At 35.1% G+C, this 12,487-nt stretch overlaps 1 protein-coding gene across 3 annotated transcripts; it reads right to left on the bottom strand.

Annotated features, from left to right (window-relative positions):
• Window positions 1–4,087: 4,087 nt before the first annotated feature.
• LOC120337928 (antizyme inhibitor 2-like) lies at window positions 4,088–11,945 on the bottom strand. Of its 3 annotated transcripts, none has more exons than XM_039405839.2 (11): window positions 11,869–11,945; window positions 11,632–11,715; window positions 11,274–11,447; window positions 10,864–11,036; window positions 10,238–10,372; window positions 9,761–9,920; window positions 9,201–9,282; window positions 8,374–8,486; window positions 5,987–6,110; window positions 5,668–5,755; window positions 4,088–5,501 (listed from the first exon to the last, which is right to left on the bottom strand). In XM_039405839.2, exons 1-11 carry the CDS (start codon window positions 11,887–11,889, stop codon window positions 5,405–5,407), a joined length of 1,251 nt encoding a protein of 416 aa, XP_039261773.2. In that variant the 5' UTR covers window positions 11,890–11,945; the 3' UTR covers window positions 4,088–5,404. The 3 variants fall into 3 exon arrangements, with proteins under 3 accessions (XP_039261773.2, XP_077973368.1, XP_039261771.2); XM_039405837.2 differs by having other exon boundaries at window positions 4,089–5,501; window positions 9,144–9,282; XM_078117242.1 differs by lacking the exon at window positions 5,987–6,110 and having other exon boundaries at window positions 9,144–9,282.
• Window positions 11,946–12,487: the final 542 nt, after the last annotated feature.

The following is a 12,487-nucleotide window of genomic DNA, read 5'->3' as shown; positions in this document are numbered from 1 at the left end:
GCATCTATATAGTTAATTTTAGAAATATTTATAACTGAACGTAATTACACAAAAACGTAACTCGCTGACTGACCTGTAATATGCGACTTACATGCGAATTACTTAATCTCAATCGATATGAATTCACCATATTTAAAACTTTATAGGATTATGTGTCGTTTGCTTTCATTTTCTCGTTGGGAAATTTTATAACTCAATACTGATAATATATGATAATATAATTATTAGATGAGTAGTCTAAAAGTCACGCGGAAAATTCTTGAGATGAGCTGAGAAACGTCAACAATAGGTAAAAAAAATAGGTAAAACTATCAAAATTTCATTACAGTCATCGATCTAACAGTTGTTTCAATTTCTTATACGAACAAATATAGAAATTATATCGGGAGTATTCAATCTAGTCAAATTAACAAACAAAACCTGGTTGGTAGCCTGGGGCATCGTGAAAACCGACTAAATTTACGCCATGCATAAAAAAAAAACGATTGAAATTTTCGAGACAGAAACTAAAATGATCGGAACTCTTTTGGAAGAAAAAATAGAAATAGCTTTAACGAATCAATACACGGTGCAAACAGAAAAAGCGGTTTATGCCTGTGAACCGTGATGCAATATTTGAACCCAGACATTGTTCAAACCAACATGACCGGCCAACGAACTGTTAAAATATGGCAATTTAGTAACGTTCGTATGGTTTATTAATAAAGTATTTTGATTTGCTTTATCGCACTGTACTAAAATATTCTGTACACGGTTATCCCATTGAAAATATACCAATTCCTGTATACACCAGAACAGCCCTGATTGACATTTGTATTGTTGAGTGAGAAAATCCCATTTTATGAACTGTATGAAAGTGAAACTCTCAAGAAGATCGCATCGAAAATAATCGTGACTACACGTGGCGAAATTTATTCTGGCAAAGTCTGCGATGGCGTAATTTTTGACTTGGAATGTCTGACAAACGACTGGAAACCGCATTTTCGGTCTGAGTAATACAAGTTTAAAGAGTGTTTGAATAAATATAAATGTTCAAACACCAATATCTTAGAACTAAATAGATGTTGGATAAAATGTCTCAAATTGGACAGGCGACAGATGTCATCAACATACCTCAGATTGATGTTCAAGAAAATGATGATTCAAAAGTGAAGAAAAGATTTATTTTCACGTTGTTTAAACTCGGAATTACAGAAGTTATTTTGGGGATTATATCAGTTTTGCTAGGTGTTTCTACAGTGACATATGCCGGGTTGAACACATTCTCATATTATCGGAATTGGGATGAGAAATTGGTTCCATATCGTATAAATTACACCTATACCTGGATTGCTCAAGGAATATGGTGTGGGTTAATCACCATGACATCTGGAATTCTCGCAATTGCAATTAAGTATCGACCGTCGCAAAGATTTTATAATGTAAACATAATCATGAGTGTCATTGCTGCAACAAGCATGGGTGTTCAAACTATTTTGTCGGTGATATCTGCTCTGATGCTTAGAAATGTTGATACCGTGAACGCCGTTATCGCTTTACACGGTGTCATTGGGTTTGTCGGATTGATTGGTATAGTCATCTGTATCGTACATTCAGCCTATGGTTGTGCTGGAGTCTGCTGTCTCAACAGATCATATGTGACACCAATTGTATATATTCCGCAAAATATGACATCTGAAGAACACCCACGGATTTGGAAAATAAAAAATGGACCGAGCATCGTTGTATCACCAGCTCCGACTGAGGGCAATTATGAATTCAATCCGTGCGTTTCCTCCAAGAAAATATTTTACTAGCGGCCCATCGGAGAAATAAATGCAGACCTCAAAGACCAGATATATATCGTAAAATCGCACAGCTCAATATAATTTAACATGGAAAATATTGCTCAACGACTGAAAATCGTAAAACCTTGTCTGGCGTATAAAAGGCCACTCGCGAATAATACTAGTTTTGAGATAAAACCGACATAAGAAAACAACTCACTAAACTATTTTTTCTATATCCTATGTCAAATCCAAATTGGTTTGCAGAAACAGATAGCAAGCAATTGTAGTAATAAAAATGGGGACAATTTTGTAGTTTGATAAGTACGGAAATGCTGCATCAACTTGTATTGACATGATTTCTTCATATATATTAGACTAGAATTTAATTTGTGGTGAGCATCATTTAACCGATGTGCGGCTAATATGTTGTTAGTAAAGTGCATACAATGTAGCTATTGTCAAATATAAGTGCAATTATTCCATGCTACGGCTTTTGTCAATGTGTTTTCTACAATAAATAAACGAAAGATGAGTTATTTAGTCTGCTACATTCGTAAGTTACAAACCGATTACGAAGAAGTGTGAGTTGTTGTTTGATGCAAAATGGCCCCCTGCCTAAACTCCTTTTTTGCCTAACCAGTGCATATCTATTTTGAGGCCAGCGTCATCAACATATTCCACGATTAGGCCCACCCATAACAAAAACAATTAATGAGACCATAACTTGGCAATTATTTCCATCATGAATGATGAGCTTGAAATAGGTGTGAAAATATGGTTGATATTCATGGAATACCAATCACTGTAAGGCCTACACATCGGCCAGGAACATGATGGGAGTATCATAGGCATAGTACTATTTGGCGCACGCAAACATTTCAATAACTAAACTACGGATATGTCTACTATACGCATCGATACTGTCTTAGCAGCTGTGATCATTCTTTACAGTGTGTTGGATTTTATCCAACACCGTCTATTCCAGTGGTTCCCAACCTTGGGGTCGCGAACCACTTTTTGGGGTCTGGCCGCATCAGGGTTTCCACAATGAAAGCTTACTTTATTTATTCAAATTTCTTTATTTTTTCTCTAAACACTAAATAAGTTAGAACAAGTTATTTATCCCGGGGAGAGAAAAAACGATAAGACGGCTTAACCACATGGCGATCCACGGCCTCTCGTCCGGTTACCAGTCCATGTCGGGTACGGGATTAGCTAGTTACTTGATTAGCTAGTTACTTGTTTTTCGGAAGCATGGACTTAATGATCTTCTGACACATAACTATTCCCGCATGGGATTTGAACCTGCGAACCCACTCAGAGGTGCAGTTGCGAGCGTATTCCTAACGCTTAGCACGATGGGCCACACCGCCGCGCCGAGTCTACAGAAGGCAAACTTCTGAAATTAGTAACATGAAAGTATGGGTTAAGCATTTCCATTACCGTATTTTCTGCTACCGCCTAGGCCCTAGACCGATTATGACTCCCTGTGTTTTTGGTCGAAAGCTAATCCATCACATATAGTGCACTCAAAGACATTTACAGAAAATTTATTTTTTGGGATAACGAAATATTTGATAGTATTTGAATTGATTCAAGGTAACAATTTAGAAGAAAACATGTTGATGTTTAATATCCTTTCTTTTGTAGGATCTAGGCCTACTAATTTAAATTTAGCATATATATATATATATATATATCTTGAAGGAGGTCGCGGAATGTTGAAAAATATCCAAATGGGGTCGCGAGGCAAAATAGTTTGGGAATCACTGGTACAGTCTATTGTTTTGCATCTTCTGTGGCAGTTCATTGTCATAATTTACAGTTTGCATTTTCCTTAGCCACATCGAGCGACGCATCTACAGCTGCAAGAGCAAAAGCACTGCTGTACCACAGATCATAAAACTGACAAATCAGACGGCCTGTTTGCTTACGAATCAAGGTTGGGGTGCAAGATTACAACGCACTGACGAAAAATAATGCTTCAACAAAGCAAGTGACTACCTAAATGTAATTACAGCATACCGCCGCAGTCTGAACGGATGTCAATCAACCCATCAAAATTCGAGTCAGCGAGTGGTAGACTTTGTAGTATATTTTACTGAAGACCTTGATGTAGGTAATAACTGGTGCTATCACCAAAAGGGAATATAGAGTGATATTGTGTAATTTAATGTGTGGCAACACCAGAAACGCTTAGAAAGCCTGATCCCAAATAGACCATTCAACCTTTGTTGATTCAACTTATTGCAGTATTGCAGTTATTCCGGCAGTTATACACAATTTAATATATTTATATGACCACCACTACAAATATTAGCTGAATAAATAAAACAAACATGAAAAATAAAACTTACAAATAACAAAATTTCAGAGCTCAATGGCAGAGGCGCGCTCACTTAATTACAAAAAAAAGAGCGGCCTACAGGAGAACCCACCGATGCCAGAAAATTGGTCGGTATAGACAGCCAAGTTGGCTCAATCAAATATATTTGGGACTGTATGTCACAAAGCATGGAAATGACACATGCAATTAATTATTGGTATCAAATTTTAGATAGAAGTCTGTTCATTCAATCAAGTATGAATCTACAGCGCTTATAAAATTAAATGATGATCGCAAGACTGGCAAGACTACTGAAATACACATAGCGTAAGATTTCAAGAATACGACCTAGTGTCCATAATTAAAATGAGGGAACATTTCTTACACTTGATCAAAATGAGTTTGTGGGCGTGGTAGGTAGGTCCCGGTGGCACATTTATGTAAGAACGCATCTGTACCGTTTAGTGAAACAGGTATGAATAAATAAAAAACATACTTATTGTAATTACATCATAACCATGCAGTGTAAACAGATGTCATTCAACCCATCCCAATTCAGGACAGCGAGTGTTACACTTTGTAGTGTATTGTGCTTAAGCCCTCGATTGAAATGCGTCTGTGGGTATGGTAGATAGGTCCCGGTGGCAGAGGAAATTGTACCGTATTAGTGAAACAAATATAAATGAATGAATAATACAGGCGTCAGGCCAAGGTGTTTATTTTGCTACTTAAAAAGCAAAATAAAAGTTGTTTTATTCATTTTCATTTATAATGTCTTGGTGCAGGGGTTTGTGGAGTCGAAGCTGTTGTTTCGACTTAAGGTCTGTTTTAACTGTACAAATCCGTACATTTATGCTGTAAAAAAATATTCTTTAATGGCGTCATCATATTACCGAACCTCTTGTATGTATTGCGTGGCTTTTCCGCACACGGAATTTTTTTGAACGAACACACTTAATTGTGAAACCCCGCCGCTGCAGCAGTATTCTGCTTCTGGCAAATTCTGTAGCCTGGTTGTGGCAACAATGGTTGACGATTTCAGCTAAAATCGTCTTTGGCAATTAGTAGAGACTGGTACACATAGATAGGCGTCCTGTTTTTTAAATTTAATTGGACATCTTAAATTATATTACGACATCACAGCTATTACGACTGCATGATATTAGGACACGATTTTTGTCATCAGTTTATATTATAATAATAACTTATAAAGAATATAAATTTTATAGAAGATAGGTATATATATTCACTGCATATTATTCTAGGTATCATTTCTATTAGGTACGATTTGAGAACACTTTTTTAATAATTAGAATTTCAAGACTTTTTCACTTTCTTCGTAAGGAGTCCATTTTTCAAAAATAAAGCAAGACGATTTTTCCTTTTGCAATTGTTGAAATAGAAACCTAAATTAAATTAGAAAAATTTAATAAAATGATATTAGTGATACAATATGGAACAACTTATCACATGAAATTAATTATCACATTAGGTGAGCACAATTTACTTCTGTTATTGATGATAATATAATGATAAAAATTAGATCACCTAGAGTCCTAGATAGAAACTTACAAATCATTGTTGGAAATTACGTTATAGAATGATTTTGTTCCAAATCCACAAAATCTGGTACTGCATGCAAAAGAGTACTCTCCCATATCTGAACATAAACAACAAATTTAAGTATTGCTGAATATGAGATTATCATTTTTGTTAAACAACTAAAAATATTAAGATATTATTGAATCATCTAAATATTTATAGCTTCTATTTGATACTCAAAAATCCGAAGGGATTATTGAAATTTCACATGAAGGATAAACGACCAATAGTAAATAGCTGGAATGACTTATATCTAGGCATAATTTTCTGTATATTTCCTTCAACTCACTTCTCCAGAATATCCAATCACCAATGTCAAGTTCAGGAAGAATAATTTTATCTATCACTTTGTCTGCGCAGTTCATAACGGGTCCCCATAGTTTGGAATTCGTTGCGGATCTTTTTTCGATTGACTGTGAGAAATAACGTACCGGTATGCTTGGACGTAATTTATTAAACTACTTTTGAGTCAAGTAGTGGGTTTGAGTTAGAACAGTTGTTCCCAAACTGTGGGTAATCACCTCACAGGTGTAATTTGAAAAAAGTTGAACTTGCCATGTTCTGATCTAGTTAATAAGCATTGTTATGTCACGGTGCCAGCACATTTGCACCCGTAAACTGCACCTATTTTCACTCATGGATTTTAGTTCCCGCGGGTAGATTGCACCCGCGGACATTTGCACCCACGAACATTAGAACTCATGGACATTTGCATCCCAATTACATTTGCACCCCTGTACATTTGCACCCTGGGCATTTGCACCCACGGATATTTGCAGCCGCGAATATTTGCACTCACGTACGTTTGCACCCACGGGCATTCGCACATTTGCAGTTTTTGCACCCATGGACATTTGCGACCACAAACGTTTGGATTCATGTACATTTGCACCCATGTACACTTGCAGTCATGTACACTTCCATGTACACTTGTAGTCATATTTCCACTAATGAACATTAGCACCCACGTACCTTTTGACCCACGTACATTTGCATCCATGTACAATTCCGCAAATGGACATTTGCACCTACGTACATTTGCACCCATGCACATTTGCACCCACGTACATTTGCAACTATGCACATCTGTATCCACGGACATTTGTACCCATAACATTTTCACGCATATGCATTCGCATCATAAACGCATCCACAGCCGTGTTCGCGACTAGCCGTGTTCCAGACAAACTTTAATTACCAACCATAAATATATATTCGAAATGAAGACGGGTAACAAACTTTAGGTAGCCCGTGTTCTTGGGTAGAGTCGCTACGTTTTACTGTCATTGCGAGTTATATTCCTATCCCTCTTCCGTTGCTCATTTCTTTCGATGAAATAAAGCAAACCAATGAGTATATATATATATACGGCATACGGCAATAAAACCTCATTTACTTCAAAGACTGGTATCCATGAGTGTAAATGTTTACGGGTGCAAAATTCCATGGGTACAAGTGTTCATAGATGCAAATATCTGAGGGTGCAAATGTTCATGGGTTCAATTTAACGTGGGTGAAAATGTACGCAAGTGCAAAAGTACGTTGGTGCAAATATACGTAGGTCCAAATATACGCGGGTGCAAATGTGCAAGGATAAAAATGTACGCGAGTGAAAATGCGCGAGTGCAAATGTCCGCGGGTGCAATTGTACTGGGTGCAAATGTCCGAGAGTGCAAATGTACATGGGTGCAAATGTCCGTGGTTGAAAATGCCCATGGGTGCAAATGTCCGTAGGTGCAAATGTACGTGGGTGCAAATGTACGTGGGCGTAAATGTCCATAAGTGCAAATATCCATGGCTGCAATGACCATGGGTGCAAATGTTCATAGGAGCAATCTGTATGCAGGCGCTAAAATCTGCGGGTGCAAATGTATGGGTGCAATTGTTCATGAGTGCAAATGTCCGTGGATGCAAAAGTATGCAGGTGTAATTGTCCTGGGTGCAAATTACTTGTGCAAATGTACGTGGGTGCAAAGATAATTGAACCTTATGTCACAATGTAGCCAGCCGCGTGGTTGGTAGAGACATAATAGCAATTCTTCGATGTACTTGATGTAAGCTAAAACGCTTAGCAGCCACATGTATGTGCAATGGGCGTATTGTCATTAAAAATTTGTTGACTTTATTGTTGACTACCCTTTTATTGTATCAACGGGTATAAGAAAATGTGGGTTGGCCTCCAACATAAATATCGCATCCTTTCCAAGTTGAATTAACATTTTTAATTTAATGTCATTCAACTTTATGCTAGAAAGTAGCATTTCTGCAATGTCATCCATTAAAACAAAATATCAAAATAAGCTCATGATTAGCAACGATATGGGATGCAGTATGCGTCCATATCTGTTGGTTCGGTCGTTTGATAACTGCTAAACAGTTCTCACCATTTTGTTAAATCAGGACGTTCTTCTTGTATTTATGAATGTATAGTTGATGAATTGCGCGCTGAATATTTCACTTTGATAAAAGGGGTATTTGAGTTTTTGGTAATATGATTCAAGGGTAACGAGTTTTGAATCACCTGGTTAAACAATGTCATAACTGAACCTAGCAACGCATATACTATTATCAGTAGCTAATTTTCAACAGCATAATTTTACATAGGAGTATAAAAACGAATTATTTATTTTAAAACATCAAAAAGCTATAACCGTAGCTATAACGTTTAATGTTTACCTTAGACATGATGAAGTATTTTAGCTCTTTAGGTAACGTAAACGTGGATAAGAATGCTCCATATATTCCCTCGTTCAAATAGTAGTGGTATTGAGTATCGCTTCCTTTAAACTCTAAACAAAGTACTATTTTCACTAGTATAAGATTGCAACATTAAAAGTTGACAATATATACACAACAACCTGTCCTTGGAATATTGATTATCGGGCAGTTTTAGCGTGCTGAAAATCGTGATTGAATTAACTTGATGTATTTTTTAAATACGAGATTAATCAAAGCCCAAATATTTCACTCTTTAATTTTCTTCCCTTAGGTGAAAAAAGGTTGGCTGACATTATCGAACAAAGACACATTGAGTCACATTAAAACCTATAGACTGCAGAAGACTCAAATATAAACTCTCTTGCTTTACACGAAGTATACATATGAATCATTTTGTCATTATGTTGTTGTTGTTTTTGTTGATATTTTTCTTCCTATTGTTATGGAAAAATTACTTTTTTTATTGACTAGATGGCCGATTGCTTTTCCATTGGTTAAAGATTGTATTTATTGTTAGAAGGCTATTATTGGTTTCTCGCTATTCGTGAATATTGCCGCACCGGTAGTCTACTGTGACAGATTGCATAACCTCACTACTTTGTTTTGGCTTTCGTGTCTATATATTTGAGTACTCTCATTTTTATTGTTACAAAATCCATGGCAACAATAATGGCAACTAAAAATCAAAAGGGAACAAATTACTAATGTTCATATACTAAAAGATTTACCCCTTTTTCCTATCACGTTCGTTGCCAATGTGAAAGAAGTTTTAGAGAAAAATCCACCTGGTTCAGAGATTATATCCAGGTCAGGATATTTCGACGTAGGAAACAATTTTTCTAGTGCCAAATTGATTGAAGACACCGTCTAAATATTAAGAAATGTTTAGATTTATATTTTTGATCACCCAACAACCATTATACGATTTTCGACAAATTTTTACAGGTGCATAGTAATCAAACCCTCCTAGCGTAAATTAATAGAACATATTGAAAATCACTTGTATTTTTGAATGAATCCGTTAACAGGCATTGCAATTAAAACTCTCAGCGTATCTTTGTTGGAGAGTGGCAATAAATAATGCAGTGGCATAAAAAAAAAACACCGTCTTATTTTTTTTGTGATTTTCGTAGTATATCAAATCAACTGTGTTCTATTCCCTATTTAATTATAGAAAATTTTTGTTAGTTTTGGTCAAGTTATTATATATACGTAATTAAAGATCCCTTTCAAAAAACCAAATTTTGTTATAAATGTATTAAAAATTAATTCAACACAGTTGTAGGTTGGAATGAAAAATATAACGCAATTGGTATTAAATCACGTCTAATATCCACTCTCATACCTGCCGCAAGTTAGAATTAGTTGACCTGAGTCCACCACCAATGTTGAGCAACTTCAAAGAAACTCCATTTTTCTCAGAAAAATCGAATAATTCTTTTGCATCTGCGAATGCTTGTTGGTAATGAACTGATTCATCGATGGTACACAATCCAACGTGGAAACTGAAAAATGATAACCCCCCATCTCAGTCTAATTTTGCGATTATACTTCCATTTTCGATTTTCTTCCATTTTCCTTACCATTTTCGAAATGTTATTTTCACTTGTCTGATTTGAAATTGTCCAAATTTATATTGATCGGCTAATTAAAGAAACGAACAGATACATAACAAAACAGAATTCTGGAATTCCACACCCAGCATTCAAATATCAATTAGCTTCTCTAATGGGTTTAATAACTTATATTAATAACTAATAATAAGGATTTTCAATTCACGATTTGTCTGTATTCGTTATTATTATTCAATGAAATTACTAACTACACGCCGACAACGTTCAAATCCAGTCCCTTGGCCATAAGTATAAGTTCACGAGCATCAGAAATAGCGGCTCCATATTTAGTACTATACATTTTTTTCTTCTCACTCTCTTCGACAGATATTCTCAATAACAATCTGAGAAAAAAAAAATGCTCGAGATATTATGATATAATTTGCTTAATTATGGATGACAGCAATCCCATATCATATATCCTTAGATTTTTATTTTGAGTAATGTCGAATTGCTCCGGTTCCATCACATTCGAACCCACGGACATTTGAACCCGTAATTTGAACCCACGACAATTGCACCTGCATACTATTGCACCAATGGAAACATTTTTTTACGGATATCTGAACCCATACTAACCCTAACCCATCGGGTTTTAGCACCCACATATAGATTGAACCTGCGGATATACCTGTGCAAATGTACTGGTTCAAATGTCCGTGGGTTCAAATGTACGGTCACCAATTGCTCCATATCTCGTGATCCTTTTGACTCACATGATGATAATTTCCAAATCTTGAAATCTTTTAACTAACACGTTTGTCAATTCTTATTTTTACAAATAATCAACAGTAACTCAAAGCTCATTAATACTGTATTTAATAAATATTTTTACCTGGAAGTTGGATAATATTCTTTCAACTTTCTTAGTTCGTATTCATTATCAAAAACTAATAGGCTGACTCCGTGTTCCTTTGCAGTTCTCAAATGCGATATTTGCTTACACGGGTTTGATAACATAATTTTTTCAGGCCTTACTCCGAGCCTTTTGACCTGATTCAATTCTTCCTGCAACGCATGTCAAAGAACTATATTACAGAAAGGTTCACTTCCTCCTTCTCTTCAAATATAGTCAGGAATAGCATCAAAATCGAGAAAAGAAATGCATTTATGCCAATTGTGTATTTTAGTAAAATTTTTCAATTGGATTAAGTTGAAATGTATTCCACTTAAAATATTAAGATATTCGCTGTTATTCTCATCGTTTATATAATAATTGGAGCAAATACTTTAAAATAGTGTTACCTGACTGGCGCAATAGAAACCAGATCCTAATTCCATCAATGCACTCAATAAAGGATCATATGCAGCAGATTTGACAGCATAGAAAGTCTTAACACGAGGTAGTAGACTATTGTAAAGCGTGTAAAGTTTTGTCAGCTCTCCCAGGTCGAAAACGTAAAAACTATCGTCAGGGTTCTAAAAACATTTAGTCATCAAAATAAAATGGAAATATATGTATTTCTTTTTCACTATGTCTTCACTTTTTGTTAAATTTGTTGTTTTTTGTTTTTTATGCAAAGAAGTGTTTCTAAGTAGATTTTGGACAAAAAATCTTCATTTTGATTACCTTGAATTGAATAAAATTGAAATAAATACTTACTTGACGGCCATCGTCATGTTTAGCAATATATCTGCAAACATTGTCATGATCTGTTCCGTTGTATGCTTGAATGCTGTAAACAATCTTGCAAAACAATATTACAAATACGTAATATGAAATTCAAATAGGCAAATAAAATTGAAATATGACACTGCAACATATGAAAATGCAAGTACGTGAGAGACGAAAATAGCTTGAAGATTTAAGTTAAATATTATATAGAATTGTTGTACACACCTTTGAATCCATGGACATCATTCGATAGCTTTTATTTTCCTGAAAATAATACTTTTCTACTGGCTGAAGAACAAATTGTCTATGACTTTTATGAATGACAATACGGATATAAAACAAAATGGTTAGTATTCATTGCATGAGCAATACTTTGAAAATAACACAATGTATGCAATATATATATTAAAATTAAGTGATGAAATAATATTTTATTTTGATGTTGCCTGTTGCCTCTATTTTGTCGTTTTGACGCTGTTATTATGATTCAGGGAAACGGAAATAGTTTAAAGCTATAGTAATCGCTCTGAAAATATAGTTTTAAGTAGTGACATTATTGTCGATTAATGCTAGATTCTATTAAAATACCCAAATCCTCTCGAGACAAATCAGTTTAAACTGATTGAATTTATTAATAATATCAAAAATGAGATAAAAAACATACATATATATATTTACTCAGCATGAATTCTAGAACACACTTAAAACTGGTTTGTGCGTCTATATTAATTAGTAGCTTTGTATATGCAATTGACATTCTTCATTTGAGATGATTTTTCAGTGTTTACTGTTAACTGATATCCTTTCTTTTCTTGACTTAACTCACTGTTGGAGCTATGTGCCA

This window comes from Styela clava, chromosome 10, assembly GCF_964204865.1.
Source record: "Styela clava chromosome 10, kaStyClav1.hap1.2, whole genome shotgun sequence".
Taxonomy (NCBI): Eukaryota; Metazoa; Chordata; class Ascidiacea; order Stolidobranchia; family Styelidae; genus Styela; species Styela clava.
This window is presented reverse-complemented; position numbering and strand designations above follow the sequence as displayed.